This window comes from Oryctolagus cuniculus, chromosome 4 (assembly GCF_964237555.1).
Source record: "Oryctolagus cuniculus chromosome 4, mOryCun1.1, whole genome shotgun sequence".
Lineage (NCBI taxonomy): Eukaryota > Metazoa > Chordata > Mammalia > Lagomorpha > Leporidae > Oryctolagus > Oryctolagus cuniculus.
The window spans coordinates 79,705,929-79,726,356 of NC_091435.1; the positions used below are offsets into that span (position 1 = coordinate 79,705,929).

Below are 20,428 nucleotides of genomic sequence, written 5' to 3' on the forward strand. Positions count from 1 at the left end.
ATTATGGCAAGAGAAAAATTTGGAAAGAGAGAAAAGTACCTAAATTTGAATAAAAATCACCCCTTAAAAAGACAGCCTAAGGGCTGACACCGCGGCTCACTAGGCTAATCCTCCACCTGCGGCGCCGGCACCCCGGGAGTGCAGTGGAGGATGGCCCAAGTGCTTGGGCCCTGCACCCACATGGGAGACCAGAAGCACCTGGCTCCTGGCTTTGGAGCGGCCATTTTGGGGGGGGTGAACCAACGGAAAAAGGAAGACCTTTCTCTCTCTCTCCCTCTCTCGCTGTCTAACTCTGCCTGTAAAAAAAAAAAAAAAGAAGATGACAGTCTAAGTAGAAAAATACTAAACAGCTGAGCACTGACCATAGCGAAGCAACTCTGCAACTCCAGGGGCTGGCATCTGGGACAAAGTGGGTCAAAAGGAAGCGAAGGGTGCCCTCTAGCGACAGATGGTGGAGGACAGGTAGAGTCCTGCATCACAAAGGAGCCGAAACAATGCCGACACACAACTCTCCCCTCCACTGACCACAAGGAGCCAGTCCCTGAAGAGGCACCTCACCACATTCTCAGATAGGAGCGTTTTACAACTAGCAATCCTGTAAATCAACCCAAACTTCCAACCCAGTCCACAAAATGAACAAACAAAAGCAATTTACAACTGCACAAAGCTATCACAGAATCAAGCGTATCCAAACACTCTGCAGGGGCAAGCACTGTGGCACAGTGTACGAAGCCATCGCTCCAGATGCCTGCATCCGCCATTGGTTCTTGTCCCAGCTACTTGGTGGTACGTGGTCTGGCTTCCTCTTCATGGACCTGGGAGGCAGTGGATAATGTCCCGAGTACTTGGGTTCTGGCACCTACATAGGAGGCCTGGATGTAGTTCCTAGCTCCTGACTTAGGCCTGGCCAGCCCTGGCTGTTGTATGCATCTCGGGAGTCAACCAGCAGATAGAAGATTTCTCTCTTTCTCTCTCCCCCCCCCCACCCCTGTGTGTCACTCTGCCTTTCAAATAAATAAATAAATAAAAAATCTTTACTAATGAAAATGTCCCCCAATAATAATCACAAAGGAAACCTTAACACAACACTCCAAACTGAGCTAAATATCTTTAGATGGGCATTTGGGATATGAATATATATATTATATTTAAATTTATTTCATTTTATTTGTTTGAAAGGCAGAGTGACAGAAAGGGAGAGACAGACAGAAATCTTTCATCCTCTGGTTCATTTCCAGATGGTTGAAATGGCCAGGGTTGGGCTAGGCTAATGGCAGGAACTCCCTTGGGGCTCTCACATGGTGGCAGACATCTTAACTCCTGTGCCAAATGCTTGTGTACTTGGCCATCCTCCACTGCTTTCTCACATGCATTAGCAGAGGGCTGAACGAGAAGCACAGAGTAGCTGGAACTTGAATCAGGGCTCCGATATGGGATGTCAGCATTGCAGGTGGCAGCCTAACCCACTGCATGACAACACTGGCACCTAAAATATATTATTAGTTAGAAGTTCAACAACTGAGACTAGAAATGGACAAAAAGCAGGAAGAAGTAAAAATTGATTGAGCTAAATAAAAAAACCTAAGAAAGGGGCAAGCATTTGGCACAGGGGTTAAGATGTCTGCATCTTGTATCAGAGTTCTTGGTGTCAAGTCATGGCTTCACTTCCAATCCAGCTTCCTGCTGACGACGTGCACCTGGGAGGCAGCAGGTGCTGGTTCAAGTACCTGGGTCCCTGCCACTCACCTGGGAGACAGAGAATGAATTCGAGCTCTGCTCCTGGCTCCACTTCAGCCCAGCCCTGGCTGTTACAGAGAGTGGGAAGTGAACCAGCCGTTGAAAGACCTCTGTTTCTCTGCCTTTCACATTAAAAGAAAATTAATTTTTAAAAATGTGGTGGAGCAGGTTAAGCCACCACTTATAAGGCCAGCATCCCATATCAGAGTGCCAGTTTGAGTCCCTGCTACTCCACTTTTGATCCAGTTTCCTACTAATGTGCCTGGAAAGTCAGTGGAAGATGGTCCAAGGGGACCAGGATGGAGTTCCTGGCTCCTGGATTTGGCCTGGCCCAAACCTGGCTGTTGCAACCATTTGGAGAGTGAACCAGCATTCACAAGATTCTCTCTCTCTCTGTCTCTGTCTCTCCCTTTCTCTCTCACTCTGCCTTTCAAAATGAATAAATATTTTTTAAAAGACAAAATAATATCTGAAAAGAAGACTAAATTCAAATGAAGTTTAATACAAGGACATCAAAAATAGAAGCAAAATAACCAAGCAAATATAAATGGGAGAAAGAAGTAAAAGGGATCAGAGAGAAAGTAGTTGAAAGAGAAGGCAAAGACCATCCCACCTCCCCCCAATATTTATTTATTTATTTGGAGTCCTTGAAAAATAGAATAATGAAGCAGACAACTTTAAAACTATTGGGGCAGGGGCTGGTGCTGTTGTGTAGTGGATTAAACCACCACTCCAACGACAGCATCCCATGTGGGCGCTGGTTTGTATCCTGGCTGCTCCACTTCCAATCCAGCTCCCTGCTCATACTAACAAAAGCAGTGGAGGATGACCCAAGTGCTTGCACCCCTGCACCCCATGTAGGGAACCCAGAGGAAGCTCCTGGCTCCTGGCTTCCAACTGGCCCAATCCAGGCCATTGCAGCCATTTGGGAAGTAAACCAGTGGATGGAAGAGCCCTTTCTCTCTCTTCTCTCTCTCTCTCTCTCTCTCTCTATCTCTCTCTCTCTCTCTCCTTTCAAACAAATAAAGCAGTCGTGATGCCGCTTGGGACGCCTGCATTCCATGTCACAGTGCCTGGTTGAAATCCAGCTCCCTGATCACGTGCACCCCGTGAGGCAGCAGGGGCGTGGGAGAGCTGCCTGGAGTTCTGGGATCTGGCTGTCCTCACCAGCCCCAGCTGCCGTGGCTATCTGCAGAATGAATTACTGGATGGAAGATCTCTCTCTAGCTCTCTTTCTTGGTCTCCTCTCTCCTTCTGTTCTGTCTCTTAAAGAAATAAAAGTAAACAAGCAAAAAACTTGAAAAAGAACACTTGAAACTATAATTCAATAACACTTTCCAAAAAAGAAACAAGAGCTAAATCTGCACTCTGAAAGAGTCTGCCACGTACTGGTCCAGTCTGAGACACAGCCTAACAAAACTATTAGACTCTAAATATTAAAAAACACCTCTCAGGATTGCCTGACATAAAGGCCAGATACCTCCAAAGGTCAAGATAATTAGGTTGGCATTAGACTTCCCAAGAGAAACATCCAAGCAAGGCAATTACGCAGCAGCATTTTCAAGAAATCCAAGGGAAGAAACAGTGAACTAAGGATTCTCTATCTAGCAAATCAGTCCTTCAAATACCAAAGTCTTTTGTATTTATTTGAAAGAGTTACACACAGAGAGAAGGAAAGGACAAAAAAGACCAAAAAAAAAAAAAAGTCTTCAAGATGTGTGGCTTCAAGGAGCGCTATGCCTGCAGCTCTCTTGCAAACCTACTTCTGGGAGGGGCGATCTGCCACAGGCCCTGAGCAGCCCCTGCACGGTCCAGCTCGTGTGCCAGCAGGCAAGGGCCTCGCCACACTTTCCTCAGATCTTTGCTGAGAGTTATGGTTTCAGGGAGTAGGCTGGAGGGTAAGGTAGTATCTGTGCCCAAACAAAGAGCTTCCACTTACTATAACGCTTCTGTGTTCTCTCAAAACACAAACCACCAAGTTCAAACATCCATGTAGCCCACTTGTGCTGTACCCATGGGACATGTGGGACATGGGGAGCTAAGTGGAACAGGAGTGTGGCTACTGCTTTCGCCATCAGTATAAAGTCGTTTATAAAGTCTCTGATCCAGGAGGCCTGCACCTTCTGCCAGCACCCGGCATGGAGCTAAGTCATCAGCCCACAAGGAGTCAGGTCTCTGACCTCTCACAGCTCTGGATGCCGGCAGAGCGTGACCTTCATTCAGCTAAAAGGGGACAGGAAATTCGGGCTCAAAGACTAATGGAGAACATTTAATATATTCAAGAGTGGGCTTAAGACTGGAATGAAAGTTGGGACAGGGAGGAAGAATAATATGTAAGAATAAGCCCACTGATTTTTGTATAAGCAACAGGTGAGAGCCAAAAGACTGCTTTAAAAATCAACAAACAGGGGCCGACACTGTGGTGTAGCAGGAAAAGCTGCTGCCTGCAGTGCCAGCATCCCATATGGGCGCTGATTTGAGTCCCGGCTGCTCCACTTCCGATCCAGCTCTCTGCTATGGCCTGGGAAAGCAGCAGAAGATGGCCCAAATCCTTGGGCCCCTACACCCACATGGGAGACCTGGAAGAGGCTCCTGGCTCCTGGCTTCAGCACTGCTCCAGCCTTTGCAGCCAACTGGGGAGTGAATCAGTGGATAGAAGACTTCTCTCTCTCTGCCTTTCCTTCTCTGTGTAACTCTGACTTTCAAATAAATAAATAAATCTTTTTTTAAAATGGACAAACAGAAAAGAGAGGACTAAAGGAATTAAAAAGAGTGTAAGTACACAGGTAACCATTAGAACAACATGACAAAAAATCCTTCTAAATACCAAAACAGGGGCTGGCGCTGTGGCTCACTTGGTTAATCCTCTGCCTGCGGCGCCGGCAACCCACGTGGGCGCCGGGGTTCTAGTCCTGGTTGCTCCTCTTCCAGTCCAGCTCTCTACTGTGGCCCGGGAAGGCAGTGGAGGATGGCCCGAGTGCTTGTCTCCTGTACCCGCATGGGAGACCAGGAGGAAACACCTGGCTCCTGGCTTCGGATCGGTGTACCTCTGGCCGTAGCGGCTATTTGGGGGTGAACCAACGGAAGGAAGACCTTTGTCTCTGTCTCTTTCTCTCTCATTGTCTAACTCTGTCAAATTAAAAAAATTAAAAAAAATACGAAAACAAACACAAAAATGAACACCTACATACGCAAAAAAAAAAAAAAAAGAAAAAGAAAACATATCAAGTAGGTAAACAGCAAATACAAAAGAGTATATATTGCAATTATAACTTAAGTGTCGACAGAGTAAGACCAAACATGCCTATCATAGCAATAACTGAATGCATTTAACTCATTTATTAAAATAGAAATTTTCAATTGGCTGACAAAACCAGACACCACTCTGTGCTAAGACAAAAATGATTCAAAAGGGGAAGAAGAATGGACAAAGGTGTATCAGCAAGTGGGAATAAAACAAAGTTTCATACCCAGATATCAGACAAAGTAGAACTGAAACAAAAACAGCATTAAATCTGACAAAAAAAGATATTCTTGAATGCTAAGTCAGTCACATTTTACAATAAAGACTTAACAGTTACAAATACCTAAGTCCCAAATAACACAGAAACCACTTTTGCTAAAGCAACACCAAACAAGATGCAAGGAAAATTTGAAACACTTTTAAAACTGGAGACTTGTTCCTAATCTCAGTGTCAGACAAGTCAAACAGACCAAAATTAAGTAAGGATACAGAAGACATTTTTAAAAGAGAACACATACTGAATTTTACATCCTGATAGTAAGACTGAAGTAGGAAGTGTGTATTCCTACAAAACTGGCTAGGATGGAAAACTGAACTGGGAAAAGCTTTTATCTTATTGAGTAAAGAACACAGTGGAAAAAAAAATCCAAAGGAACACAGTGAACTAGAAGTCTTAGCTAGTGCAATTAAATGAGAAAAGGAAACAAAAAGTATAAAGATGGAAAGGAAGATGTGAAACTGTCACTATTCAAAGATGATTATCTATATAGAAAACCCACAAATCCACGAGCGCACACACACACAATCTGCAGAACAAACAAGCACAGCAAGGTCAGGCGACACCAGGTCACTATATAAGAGTCAAGGAGGGCGGAGGGGCGGGCATGTGGCCCGCAGGTAAGACGCGGGTGAAAATGCCCATGCCCCATGTTCAAAACCGGGCTCTGCTCCCAACTCCACTTTCCTGCTCACGGGCACTCGAGAGGCAGCAGTGATGGTTCGAGTGTTTGGGTTCCTGCCATCCACATGGAAAACCGGGATTGAATCCTAGCTCCTGGCTTTGGCCTCCGGCCCAGGGCCACTGCAGGCGTTTGTGGAGTGAATCAGCAGATGGGCACGTGCTCTCTCTCCCTCTATCTCTGGGTCTCAAATAAATAAAAAATTTTAAAAAGTCAATTGTTTTTCTCAGTTTAGTTTTTCTCCCCAACCAATTTGGAAGGAATACACAGTTTACTATCCAGGTGCAAAAGTGAAGGAACAGAATTTGAAAGTAAAATATATACAGATATATATTTTATTTATTTATTTATTTATTTATTACTTATTTGAGAAGCAGAGTTACAGACAGAGAGAGGAAGAAACAGAGAGAAAGATCTTCCATCCACTGGTTCACTCCCCAAATGGCCACAATGGCCAGAGCTGGGCTGATCCAAAGCCAGGAGCCAGGAGTTTCTTCCAGGTCTCCCATGAAGGTGCACGGGCCCAAGCACTTGGGCCATCTTCTACTGCTTTCCCAGGCCAGAGCAGGGAGCTAGATGGAAAGTGAAGCAGCCAGGACTTGAACTGGAGCCCATATGGGATGCCCGTGCCACAAGTGGAGGTTTAACATACTATGGCACAGTGTTGGCCCCTATATATATCACTTACAATAATTCTAAATTAAAAATACTGAAGGAACAGCGCTGTGGCGTAGTGGGTAAAGCCACTGCCTGCCGTGCCAGCATCCCATATGGGCGCTGGTTTGAGTCCTAGCTGTTCCACTTCTGATCCAGCTCTCTGCTGTGACCTGGGAAAGCAGTAGAAGATGGTCCAAGTACTTGAGCCCCTGTACCTGCCGTCGAAGACCTGGAAGAAGCTCCTGGCTCCTGGCTTCGGATTAGTACAGCTCTAGCTGATGCTGCCATCTGGGGAGTGAACCAGTAGATGGAAAACCTCTCTCTCTCTCTGTGTCTCTGCCTCTGTAACTTTGCCTTTCAAATAAATAAATAAATAAATAAATCTTTCTTAAAAAAATACTGAGCCACAAATGTAACAAAAGTACAGGGTTTGGATGTGGAAAATTATGAAAATAATGATGAACAAAATCAAGAAGATTGAAGTAAATGAAAAGATATTCCACGTCTCTGGACTGAAAGACTCAATGTTATTGTTATGTAAGTTTTTCCCAACTTGATCTACAGCATCAAGAGAATCCCAATCAAAATCTCAAGAAGCTACTTTGCAGATGTTAAGAAACTCATTCTAAATATTTTACAGAGAGGCCTGTGCTGTGGCATAGTGGGTAAAGCCACCATCTGCAATGCTGGTATCCCATGTGGGCACTGGTTCAAGCCCCGGCTGTTCCACTTCTGATCTGGCTCTCTGCTATTGCCTGGGAAAGCAGTAGAAGATGGAAAAGATGGCCCAAGTCCTTGGGCTCCTGTACCCACGTGGGAGACTTGGAAGAAGCTCCTGGCTCCTGGCTTTGGATTGGCACAGCTCTGACCATTGCGGCCAATTGGGGAGTGAACCAAAGGATGGAAGGCCTCTCTTGCTCTCTGCCTCTCCTTCTCTCTGTGTAACTCTGACTTTCAAATAAATAAATCTTAAAAAAAAAAAAAAGATTATACTGAAAGGCAATAGACCTCAACAATATCAAAACAAAGAACAAAATTGGAAAATTTTTATTATTGGATTTTAAGATTTAAAATCCCGCCAGACAAAGGAGAAAAGACAGTTTTTTCAACAGATGGTGCTGGGGCAAATAAATGACTGTATGTAAAAAAAAAAATGAACCTAGGGGCTGGTGTTGTGGAGTAGCAGGTTAAGCCGCTGCTTACGATGCTGGCATTCCATATCAGAGTACAGGCTGGAGTCCTGGCTGCTCAGCTTCTGATCCAGCTCTCCACTAATGTGCCTGGGAAAGCAATGGAAGATGGCTCAAGTGCTTGGGCTCCTGCCACCTCTGTGGGATACCTGGATGGAGTTCTGGTGTCCTGGCTTTGGCTGGCTGCTGCTGCCATCTGGGGAGCGAACCAGCAGATGAAGATCTCTGTCTATCTCTCTGACACGATGCCTTTCAAATAAATTTAAAAAAAGAAATGAACCCAGACAAAGACCTGGCATCTTTTGCAAAAATTAACTCAAAATGGATTACAGGCATATCTGCAAACAGCAAAACTAAAAAGCTTCTAGACGACAGCACAGAAAAAACCCCCTATGTTTGGTAATGAGTTTGCAGGACCAAAAACATCATCCAAGAAAGAAAAAACTGTGTAAGTTGTACTTTATTAAAGTTAAAAACTCATGTTTTATAAAAGACACTATTAAGAGAAGGAGAAAACAGGCTACAGACTGGGAAAAAAATTTGCTAAACACGTATCTGATAAAGGATTTGTATCTAACAGAAAGAACTCTTGAATGTCAAGAAGTAAACAAGCAACCCAATTTAAAAATGGGCACAAGATCTAAACAGATACCTTATCAAAAATAAATATAGACTGCAAATAAGCAGATGAGAAGATTTACGCTACAGAAGTGAACATTTTCCCACTACACAACTATCAGAATGGCTAAAGTCCAAATAACTGACAAGTTGGATTTCATTAAAAGAAAAAAATTTCTGCTCTGCAAAAGATACCATCAAGAAAATAAAAAGACAAGCCTCAGTTTGTGAGAAAATATTTGTAAAAGACATATCTGACAAAAAAAATAAGCCTGTTGTTCCTTCAGATATGCCAAGAATTCTGAAATCTCAACAATAAGAAAACAAACAGCCTGATTAGGAACGGGCAGGGGCCAGCACCGTAGTGCAGTGGGATAAGCCACCGGCCAGCACCGTGGGGCAGTGGGATAAGCCACTGCTTGCCGGCATCCCATACTGGAGTGCCCGTGCCAGGCCCTGCTTCTCTGCTTCCAACCAGCTCCCTGCTAAGACAGCAGAAGGCGGCTCACATACTTGGGCCCCTGCCACAAGGGAGACCCTGATGGAGTTCCTGACTCCTGATTTTCGCCCGGCCCAGTCTTGGTAGTAGAAGACATCTAAAGATGAGCTCAAGACCTTAAAAGACACCTCACTAAAAAAGACACATGGGATGGTACTGCGGCGCAGCGGGTTAAAGCCCTGGCCTGCAGTGTCGGCATCCATACAGGCGCTGGTTTGAGTTCCGACTGCTCCACTTCCCATCCAAGTCTCTGCTCATGTGCCTGGGAAAACAGCAGAAGATGTCCCAGAATAAGCTCCTGGTTCCTGGCTTCAGATTGGCTCAGCTCTGGCCGTTGTAGCCATTTGGGGAGTCAATCAGCAGATGGAAGACTTCTCTCTGTCTCTACCTCTCTAACTCTTTTAAATAAATAAATATTTAAAAAAAGAAAAAAAGACACACAGACAGCCGATAACACCAAGTGCTGGTGAGGACGTGGAGCGGCAGAAAACTCCCATTCACTGGTAGGAGGGAACACGAAAGGGCAGAGTCACTTAGAAAGGCTGGTAGCTTCTTACAAAACTAACTATATTCTTAGTCCTTGGGTATTCATCCAGAAGAGTTGAGAGCCTGTCCACACAAAAGTCCTAGCAACGTTCCCAGCGGCTGCAGCCCTAGCCGCCGAAACTGCGAAGCGAATGCAAGGGTGCAAGGGTGCACGGTAACTTGTGGAACATGCAGACAGCGGGACATTATTCCACGCTAGAAAGACACGGAGGGGCCTTACATGCCGGTCACTGAGTGACAGGTGCCAGTCGGAAAAGGCCAGCTACGGGGACAGTGAGGAGGTCAGTGTTTCCCAGAGCACAGAGGATTTTCAGGACAACAAAGCCATTCCGATGACCCTATGATGGTGTGTACATGTCCTGCGACGCCTGTCCAAACGCTGGAATGTCCAACACCAAGACTGACCCCTCAAGTAGCTACGGCCTCTGGCACGAGCGGTGCGTCAGTGTGGGTTCACCCACAGTAACAAAGGCACCCTTTGGTATTAGGGAGGCTATGCACATGTGGGGGCAGCGGACATGTGGAATATCTCTGTGGATTCCTCTCAGTTTTGCTGTGAACCTAAAACTGGTCTAATAAAACAAAATCTATATAAATTATGGAAGGGCATTAACTATGAATTAAGAGAAAAAAATCCTCTTCCAAAAAAGCTGCACAGAAGTATAAAGCAAGACATCACTGTCATGTAACTATTCCCAAGCTTTCTCGCTCCCTTATTAACACGTTATTTAGCCAGTCAACTCCTGCCTAAGAGTCATAAATCAAAGCATTCTTTGGTTGAATGGTGACTCAAGCTTTCATTTTAGTTCAACAGAATCCAGTCAATTTGGTCACTAGATGGAGTTTCCGACTTTGTTGGTTTAACCCTGAAGCTAAGAACAAAAGTGGAAGGTCTGGGGCAGGTGCTCAGCCTAGCAATTAAGACGCCCACACCCCACACTGAAGTGTGAGATCAACACCTGGCTTCTGAGGATGCACACACCGGGAGGCAGCCGGCCATGGCTCCAGGACTTGGGTCCCCACCACCCCCACAGGGAATCCCAGCTGGAGTTCCCCGCTCCCGCCTTCAGCTGAGCCCAGCCCCAGTCATCGCGAACATTTGGGAAGTGAAGCCGTAGATGACAGATTTCTCTCTCTCTCTCAAATAAGTAAGTAAAAATGAAAATACAAACAGAGTAAGTGGAAGGCTTACTAATTTCACACTGACACGAAACATCTGAGCAGAGAACTTCTGACCATAGCACACTTTCTCATTAAGCAAACTGAGCTAAGTTTTATAAAAATCCTACACCTTACATTTAAGAAATATTAGCAAATCTTCAGGACAATGTAGAAATTTCCAGATTTTATTTACCTCAAATATTAATCAAGTCAGCAGACAGTGACAGAAAAACATGCATTTGTCTTCTGTCAACTTGGTCATGCCTCAGTTTCAGCTACTGATTCTGTACTTTCACTCCAAGTCCTCCAGAAGTCCTGTCACTTCTAAAAGAAAATCGACTTGCTGACACAAGGGCGCCATCTAGTGATGATGGATGGTAAGTGTATGTTACAGAAAATGTGTGTTCTGTCCCAGCTCTGCTTTCTGATGTTTCCTGACACCCACAGACACGCTCAGACATCTGGCATACCCTTGGATATCACTCCTCATACACTAACATTCACCTGTGAAGTGACACGGTCACAGTTTTTAGAACCTCAGGACACCTGGCTGTAAGGAATGTTAGAGATGAACAGAGCTAAGTCCAACACCCTAGTTTTCCAGATGTACAAACAGCCCTGAGGGAAGCTGCCTGACTGCACACCCTCAGTGACACCTGCAGCAGGGGCTGCCCTGGCTTGCTCTCTGATGCGCTGCACAGCAAGCTGGAGGCTTCCATTCAAACGAGATCCGGAGTTGCTCCTGTGAGGACAGCAGAGGTAACAACGCCATCATCTGAGCCGCTCCTTATGGCTTTCCATTCTGAACTCCACTAGGCACAGAAACCCACGGGGGTGCTTTGCCCAATCCTTGGGGACTGCTGGCTGAGTGCCTGCCGGGTGCCAGGTGGTACACATGCGCCTCGGGCGCCGTGACTGCCAAGGAGCATGCTCGCTCTCTCGCTCTTCCTCCCTTACATCTCGGGACATTCACACAGAGCAGGAACAACTCACCCAGTGAGTGGGGTGTTCCTGGCAAAGGAAACTGTGTGTACAAAATTACAGAGGTGTGAAAAAGAAAGTTTATTCAGAGAACAGGCGCTGAAGCTTTGTGCATCGGGAGCAGAAGATGTCATCTGTCCTTTCTCTTCTCTCTCTCTCTGCAGGGGAGGGAAAACTTGATCGGGGGCAACAGCGAGCTCCAGCCCAGGTGGGGGAAGCTAAGCGAGGCCGGCTGGAAGGGCTTAACTGACCTGGGACAGATTAAGGAATGAATATGGTCAGTGTGGTTATCATACAGAGCTTTGGTGTCAGGATGCTGGCAAACTGGGCTGGAATAAATGACAAGGACAGAACTGCAAAGGAGGGAAAGGCCACTATGGTAATGCCCCATCCAGGGCTCTGCACCCAGGCAGCTGCCCAGCCGGAGCCTTAGGAGTCTGGGCGGGACAGGCTGGCCTGCAGGGCAGTTATCCCCATGTTCCCACTTCCCCTGCCATCACCAACACCAAACACCCGCAAGCACAAAGCAATGTGTGAGGCTGAGCAAAAAGCATCTTTTATTTATATTTATGGGGGGGGTAAAATGGGGTTGGGGGCCATCCCTGTGGTGCCAGGGCTTAAGCCACCACCTGCGACATCAGCATCCACTTTATTTATTTTTAAAAAATATTTATGTATTTGAAAGGCAAAGCTGACACAGACATAGGTGGAGACAGAAAGATCTCCCATCCACTGGTTTACTCCCCAAATGGCCACAAGTGCTGGGGTGGGGACAAGCCAAAGGCAGGAGCCAGGAATTCTATCTGGGTCTCCTACAAGAGTGGCAGGGGCCCAAGCACTTGGGCCATCTTCTGCTGCCTCCCCGGGTGCATTGGCAGGGAGCTGCATCAGAGTGGAGCAACCAGGACTCAAACCGGCACTCACAAGGGATGCTGGCGTTGCAGGCCCTGACTTAACCTTCTGCACCACAACACAGGCCTCTGCTCTACTTCCAATCCTGCTCCCTGCTGATGGGTCTGGGAATAGGCAGAAGAGAGCCCCAGTGCTTGGGCCTCTGCACCCACATGGGAGGCCCGGATGGAGGTCAGGTTCCTGGCTTTAGTCTGGCCCAACCCTGGCCATTTCAGCCATTTGGGGACTGAACCAGTGAATCAAAGATCGATCTCTTTCTCTCTCTCCCCCTCTCCCTTCCTCCCTCCCTCTCCTTCTCCATCACTCTGCCTTTCAAATAAATATTTTTTTAAAAATGGGGTTGGGGAAGAAGGGGACCCAGTAAACATGAGGCTTACAGAAAATCCCCAAGGCACGGCTGACACTGTGCCAGCTCCCAATAATGAAAAGGGAGTTAGAGCCTAGAATCCACAGCCTGGCCTCTGGGAGTGTGGCAAGTTTCATACAGTTCGTATTTTAGGTTAAGATCCCCTCCCCTTTCCCTTACAATTTGGTTAAGTTCATTTTTAAGCAGTCAGCTAAGCTACGTGGAACCAAAGAAAGCAGTATGGTTTTTGGGCCCCCTTGTCCCACTGCAGGCTGGGTACAGGTGTGAAAACAGAATTCCAGGTGAGAGAGACCTAGAGGAATTCTCCCCTTCCTGCCAGGATGCTCTGCTGCCAAAACGCAGAGTGTCCTGTGTCTGCTTTCAATGGCAAGGGATGGCGGTTCTTTGCAGCATGGCAGTGGGAGCAACTGCTGAGTCTGACCCCCCACAGTGGACTCAGTGGACTCCCTCTGGTGGCAGGGAGGAGGAGGGGGCTGTGCAGCAGCCCTTCCAACTCCGCCTGCCACCGTGCACCGTCACATCAGCTCGGGGCTGCACACTGTGAGCCAATGTCAAGGTACCTAGGAGCTTTACTGAAATTGACTTCAGGAAGATATTAATAAAAGGGGGCATCAGTCTGGTAGAGGAGTGCAAGCCTGCAAACACAGCAAACATTTGGAACTGTAAGCCCAGGATATCCAAACCAAAGGTCCCCACCTGCCAATGAAATCAAAATGCTAATTTTCAATTTTAGACATAATTCCCTCTGGGCTAGCTCCTATTCGACATCTGTTCCACAGCTTTCAATCAAAAGCAAGCTTCCCCGGTTATTTATACTGACAGTCTGACTTCTGATGCGAAATGCCACTAAAGGCACAACCTCTCACATCTTACCAGAGACAGCTCCAGTCGCTCCAATCACACCACGCCCCGTCCCCTAGGGCTCGTCCACGAGCCAACCTTCACGACAATGCCGCCCAGAGAAGATGCCACTCCTTCCAACACGACGCGGACTGCATGAATAAGGGAATCAACTCTCTTGGCAGTCTTGAGAAAGACACATCTCCAGGTGGGTTTCTACTGTTCTCTTTAAGAAAAGTCTCACTTCTAACATAAAAAACACTAAGTAAATCTTCCATCAGGGCCACAACCACAGCACTTGCGGAACCCAGTCCCTGTGATACAATGGAGAGCCAACCATCTGCTTAAGAAGTTGGAGGCGGGAACTCATTTAAAAGAACAAAAGGCTTGACTTCCTGCAAGAAATGAGCCCCTCAAGTGGAGTTTTGGCTTCCTGCTGCTGGAGGCCATTTTGGCCAACTCCAACCCCTGCTGTGAACAAATGGCTCCAAAGCCCTCACTTACAAAGATTCTAATTGAAGGCAAATAAGAAGGTCAAGGTTCCTCGCTGGACATTAGAGGCAGAGCAGAACTTTGATCCTGCCCAGCATCATGTCGCTTGAACTGAACACCAACAGCTGCCGTGTTATTGGCAGTTTCCAACAGGGGCACGTGGCAGACCGTACTCTAAGAGGTTTTCATGCACTGTGCCACTGAACTGTCCCAGGGACCCTACGCAGCAGGTGTCCTCAGCTCCGAGGGAGAAATAAAGTGTGCAAAAGTTGTGCTCCGCCTAGAAGGCCCGCAGCTGGGGCAAGCAAGTCTGACCAAGGTCCCTAACTTGTCCCTGGCTAAGATGCACACGGCAGGTAGCCCATGGCTCCCAGATGCATATCTAAGAGGCCCAGCTGTTTTAGTGAGATGTGCAGGATGCCACAGGAAAATAAACCACTGTTCCAAAAATAAACCGGAGTGATCAGAGTGAAAGCGTGACGCGTGGCCGTGTGGCTCACGCTGGAGTCAGCCTGTTTACTGCCGCTAGCATCGGTTCTCTCAAGGAACTGAAAGTGGTCTGGACAATTTTGGAAATTTCCACCAGAACGTGCTAAGGTCGTGACGGCATACCAACTCCTGCTAGGGGCTGCATACCACAAGCACTGGGAGCTGCAGGCCACGGTGCCCGGCCACACGGAAGGCTATGTGGCCAGAAGGGTGAGGGTTGTGGTGGGCCAGGGCGAGAGGACAGCCGGAGGGTAGCAGGGAGGCCACGGGGAAAGCAGCAGAGAAGGGGCCTGCTGGAGGGGCAGGCAGCAGAGCGGCTGAGGCACAGGTGGGCACAGGGCAGACTGGAGAGGCGGGCAGGGTCCAGGTCACAAGGAAAGTGGAGCCTGGACAACCAGGATGCACTGTAAGCAGGGAGGAGACCACTGAGAACGATCCCCTCCCGGAAGCCCTCAGGGCCAGTGTGGACCGCAGGCCTAGAGCCACACAGCCCCGGCTCCAACTCAGGCCCCAGGGCTTACAAAAACTTTTTCTTTTTTATTAATTGATCATTATATTTATATATATATACTTATCGTTATAAATTTAACGATACATATTTATGGTAGGCAACATGTTTTGCAATGTGTGCCCACTGTGGAATGGTTCAATCAAGCTGATGACCAGAGAACTACTTGAGACATCTGTCTGTGGTGAGGAGAGCTAGGACACTTCCTAGCCTCAGTCTTGCCAGCTGCAGAATGGGAAGTACATGCGACAATGGATGCACAGCGCTGGAACGTGGTAAACAGCTAACGAGTGGTGATGCTGTTAACACTGTAAGCCCAGCTCAGGCAGACCCAGTGGGACTCCGGATGAGGCACACCGCGGGCAAGCCAAGCTGAGGAATATCTGGTGACCACTCGGCTGCAGGTAACGTAAGGGACAGGCCCTCAATGGCTGTGACGGGGGGCTGGTGGCACCCCTCACAGAGCAAGTAGGGGAGGCAGAGCCAGGGTGGGACTGGGTCCTTCTGAGGAGGGGCCTGTGAGCTTCCCGGAACAGGTATCGGGATGCGCGTGGCTGAGTCTGGGGTCTGGGTGCACGTGTGGCCTGAAATCAGGGAAGCAGGTATGGTAAGCGCCTCATTCCATGAGAACTGAAGACGCCGCCCACAGAGGCCTGTTCAGTCAGAAGGGCAGCCGCTGGCACAGAACCCTGGGGCTGTCCACGATTACAGGTCAAGAGGAGAAAGGAAAGAGCCAGAGATGACAAGGGGGCACTCAGGGCGACGCCATGGAAAGCAGCAGGATGTCCAGGAGGGGGTCCTCAGGGCACCCAGCACAGCTGAGGGCTCGGGGAAGTTCCAGGGGTGCCTTGGCAGTCAGTAGAAACTTGCTGGCTTTAGACCACAGGGCAGTTTTCACGGGGCAAGGGGGTTAAGCCCAACCGCTCGGACAGAACAGGTGCAAATGGGAACGGGGAAGGGGAGAGAATCCCCTGCTGGTCTGGGGCAAGGACGGAGAGGAATCGCGCTGAGGGGGAGGTGGGGCAGACCTTGTCAACGTGGGGTGCTCTGGGTACTCTGAGCTGAGAAGGCAAAGGCAGAGGGCAGCGGGTGCTGACCCAGGACAGGGAGAACCAGGGACAGGGCAAGGCCCTGGAGGAGATGGGATCTTCCAAGCATCTCCTGTGCGTCGGGTTCTGGGGATGCAAACCTGCCCGCAGCCCCGAGCAGGGCGTGCAGTGGGTGCCAGTCCCCAAGGTGCTTTGCGCCAGGGAGCCTCAGAGGGGTGGCCCCTCGCTGAGGTTTCCTAAGCCCGCATCTGAGCCCGTCACCTCTGCGCCCACTGCCCAGCACTGTACACAGCACCCAGGCTCGCTGGGCGTCCAGTGACATTCCTGATGTGAAGGAAGAAATATACCTGTCGGAAACCTTATTTCCAGGGATAGAAATTTAATAAAGGGGTTGAGGAGCACGTTCTGAGACAAAGGGATCTGGGGCATTCAAATACAACTAGATATTCACAAAAACAGCAATCGCTCGGCGCTATGGTGAGAATGCCCGCGTCCCCACGAACGTCCGTCTCGTGTTGAAACCCAGCCCCCAACCCGACGGTCCCAACCAGTGGGGTCCCCAGGAGGGGATCAGGACCGGCGGGAAGCGCCGTCCACGAGGGATGACACTGAATCTGCGGGCGCCGTGGGCTTGGACTTCCCACTTCCCAGCCTCCAGGGCGGGGAGGAAGAAATGTTTGTCGTTCCTGAGCCTCTCGGTCCATGGAGTAGGTGCTCCTCGCTTACGACGGACTCGCATCTCAACAAAGCGAGGTAAAGATACCGGAAGTGGGGAGCGCGCCGGATACACCCAGCGCGCAGCAGCACAGGGGCCTGCACGGCCACCTCCGCAAGACCCAAGGTGGACCGCTTGCAGGGTCGCCACCTGTGTGTGCTTGGAAACCCTAAGCCTGCTCTCCTCTGAGGTCCCGGGTGCCAAGCCCAAAGCCCTGAATGGACACAAGTACCGCTTTAGCTGTGGCCTGAACTGCCCTGGCCGTGCAGTTGGGATTCAGCCCTTTGGTGAGTATCACCTCCAATGGACAGCAGGCACGAGCGGCTTGCTCCCTGCGAGCCATCAACTTCTCCAAACGGATTTGTGTTTAATCAGTGGGCTTCAGTCACCCCAGACCAGAAACTACGCCTCGGGTCCAGAGCAAAATACGGACTCTCCTGTCCTCACAAAGAGAAAACTTCATCGTCTCTGCTTTTGGTTGAAACTCCTTACAAGGGGACAACCCACTATACACTTCCATCCTGCTTAGAGACATACAAGATTCATCTGGGAGGTGGGCGACAACACAGCACTCCCATCTGAAGGCTCAGGAGAGAGCACGTACCCCTTCAACAACCACAGGGGAGCCTTCCCCGTACACGCCAGCACCAGCACCGAGAAAGACGCTCGGGTCGCTTGATCACCCTTGTATCCAGAAGGTGGATGGCACCTCTTTTAAACAGAGCAAAACAGCTGTGATGCTTAATAACAGGTCTAGGGAGAACACTAAATGGTATCTACGACTTTAGAAACCAAAAGCCACTCCAGTTTGAACAATTTTATTTATCATAATTAAATGGCTTGGTTTTTCAATATTTAATAAGAATCAAATCAAACCCATCATTTTACGAAAAAAAAAAAAAAAGCAGAACCCACTATATATATTAGGGAGAAAATCCCACACTTACCTATAGCACAATGTAAAATCTAGAGAGAAAAAGAGAGGGAAGAGGAGAATTAGTAAGGATCAATAATATTACAGTTTTACTCATATAAACAAGTCTTTCAGTTACGTATGGAACAGTGTCCGCTAGCAGTACTGAGTTTGGAAAATAAACATTCCAGGCTGTGGAACAAAATGTAAATTCTTGTTCAGTGTCTTGTTTGTTCATTTTTAGTTTGTGTATCTTTGGGAGATTTCCTAAGAGACATTAGTCTTCACCTCGGTTCATCAGGTGTACCACAAATTCGCGAATGCGCTAACTCAACAACAGCTCCCACGTCCCCCAGCCTGCAGAACACGACTGCCAGAGACGAAGGAACATGGGTCAGAGCAGCCTCGGGCGGCGCCTGCAGTGCACAAGGCTCCACCCGCAGCGCTCATCTTGCCTCAGTCAGGGACCGCACTGCAGAGTGTTCCCTGTGTCTCCGAGCTCCAGGCCCACGTTCCTCAGTGCCCTGGGACATCTCCATCTAGGTGCAGCAGCAGTAGCTCCAACATGGCTGCCTCAAAGGGAAGCACGCCCGCCCTTCCTTCCCGCCTGCCACAGCTCTCACCACCTCCCAGCCTCTGGGGTTCAGTGGTCTTTCCTTCCCTCTTCCCCAGGTCTAACTTGTGTCCAAGTCCTGCCATGCTCTTGGGCCCTGTCTTTCCCAACCTTATTCCCAGGCCGCGAGTGAGACCGCCACCTCCACCTCCTCCCTGGCCGTCCTCTCAGGGTCTTCTGAACACTCTCCCTGCTCATCCTTCAGAGGCTGACAGCACTGTCTAACGCTGATGGTGCAGGGAAAGTGATCTGAAGTCATCTACAAGGTTAATTTCATGACCAAAGCTTTTCTAAGAAGACAGAGCCTAACAGCTGTCGTACCACATGTGAGAATTTTTGGTGCGATTCTCTAGCAGTCGTTGTACTGACTGATGTTAACAACAATCCTGGCAGATTGGCAGAACAGACAAGAACAGACATCGGTACCAGCAGATGAAAAAACCAAGGCTCAGAGACGCTGCAAGGCTTGCCCAAGGCAGTAAATGATGGCTATGAACAAGAACCCTGGTTCTGTTCCTACTCTACAGCCTTTCCTAAGCTATGATTCCACTGTACACTAGTTATAAAAGATCTAGAGTCCAGAACTTGACAAGACCTAGCTTATCTAAAAGACTGCTCAAAAAGTATTTCACTGGGCCGGCGCCGCGGCTCACTAGGCTAATCCTCCACCTGTGGAGCTGGCACCCAGGGTTCTAGTCCCGGTCAGGGCGCCGGATTCTGTCCCAGTCGCTCCTCTTCCAGTTCAGCTCTCTGCTGTGGCCCGGGAGGGCAGTGGAGGATGGCCCAAGTCCTTGGGCCCTGCACTCGCATGGGAGACCAGGAAAAGCACCTGGCTCCTGGCTTCGGATCAGTGTGGTGTGCCGGCCGCAGCACACTGGCCACGGCGGCCATTGGAGGGTGAACCAACGGCAAAGGAAGACCTTTCTCTCTGTCTCTCTCTCTCTCACTGGCCACTCTGCCTGTCAAAAAAAATTTAAAAATAAATTAAAAAATTATAAAAAGCATTTCACTAATTCTGTTTTTATTGGGGGAGGGGTCTTAGATTAAAAACCAAGCTGCTCAAATTTGTTGGTCACTGATAAGAGAACCAAAGAATTGCTACACTGCAAATATTACCATGTTTTTCAAAAGAAAATACTGCTAAGAACCTCAAATGTGTGACTATTCACTTTGAGGAAAAGTAAAAGATACCCCTAGATTAAAATGAGAAATGAAAGAGGTCAATAAAGAGCTTCCTTTAGACATGAGGACACAGGACAGGCCTAGACAGAACTCCTCCTCCTGCCATGTTCTGCGCAAGGCACCCAGGCTGCCGACTGTCAAGGGCACACTGCAGGAAATGACTTACAGCAATCCAGGGCTTATCACCTCTGTGTGATAGGACAGGGCGTCTCAGGTCTACCAGACTACCTTCAAAACATTAATTTATTTCAAAGTCAGAGGGGCAAAGAGAGAGAGAGAGAGAGAGAGAGAGAGAGAGAAACATCTTCCATCTGCTTGTTCACTCCCCGCACACCTACAACAGCCAGGGCAGGGTTGGGTCAGGCCAAAGCCAGGAGTCCAGAACTCCATCTGCATCTCCCACATGGGTGGCAGGGACCCAAGTACTTGAGCCATCAAGTGCTGCCTTTCAGAGTGCACATCACTAGGAAGCTGGATCAGAAGTAGAGGTGGGACTTGAACCCTGGCACTCCAGTACGGGATACAAGTGTCCCAAGTGGCAGCTTAAGTGGCAGCTTAACCCACTGTGCCACAATGCTCGCCCCATACTAGCCCTTTTTGATCATACACATTTTACAATGCCCCTTTTACCATTCTGAAATGAAATTCATAGATAATATAAGCTATTTACACTGTCCTAATTGACATGTAAACAAGAAATAAAAAATAATTTATTTAAAAAGCCTATTTCAATATGTGTGTGGGAACATAAAGAAG

The 20,428-nt window shown here is 48.4% G+C and overlaps 1 protein-coding gene across 1 annotated transcript in view; it reads right to left on the reverse strand.

The window, feature by feature from the left end:
* HACD2 (3-hydroxyacyl-CoA dehydratase 2) overlaps positions 1–20,428 on the reverse strand; it is a 98,927-nt gene that overhangs the window by 61,173 nt on the left and 17,326 nt on the right. The window contains exon 3 of the mRNA XM_002716611.5: positions 17,912–17,930. Coding sequence (XP_002716657.1) covers positions 17,912–17,930 — 19 coding nt within the window. The remainder of the gene's footprint in view (positions 1–17,911; positions 17,931–20,428) is intronic.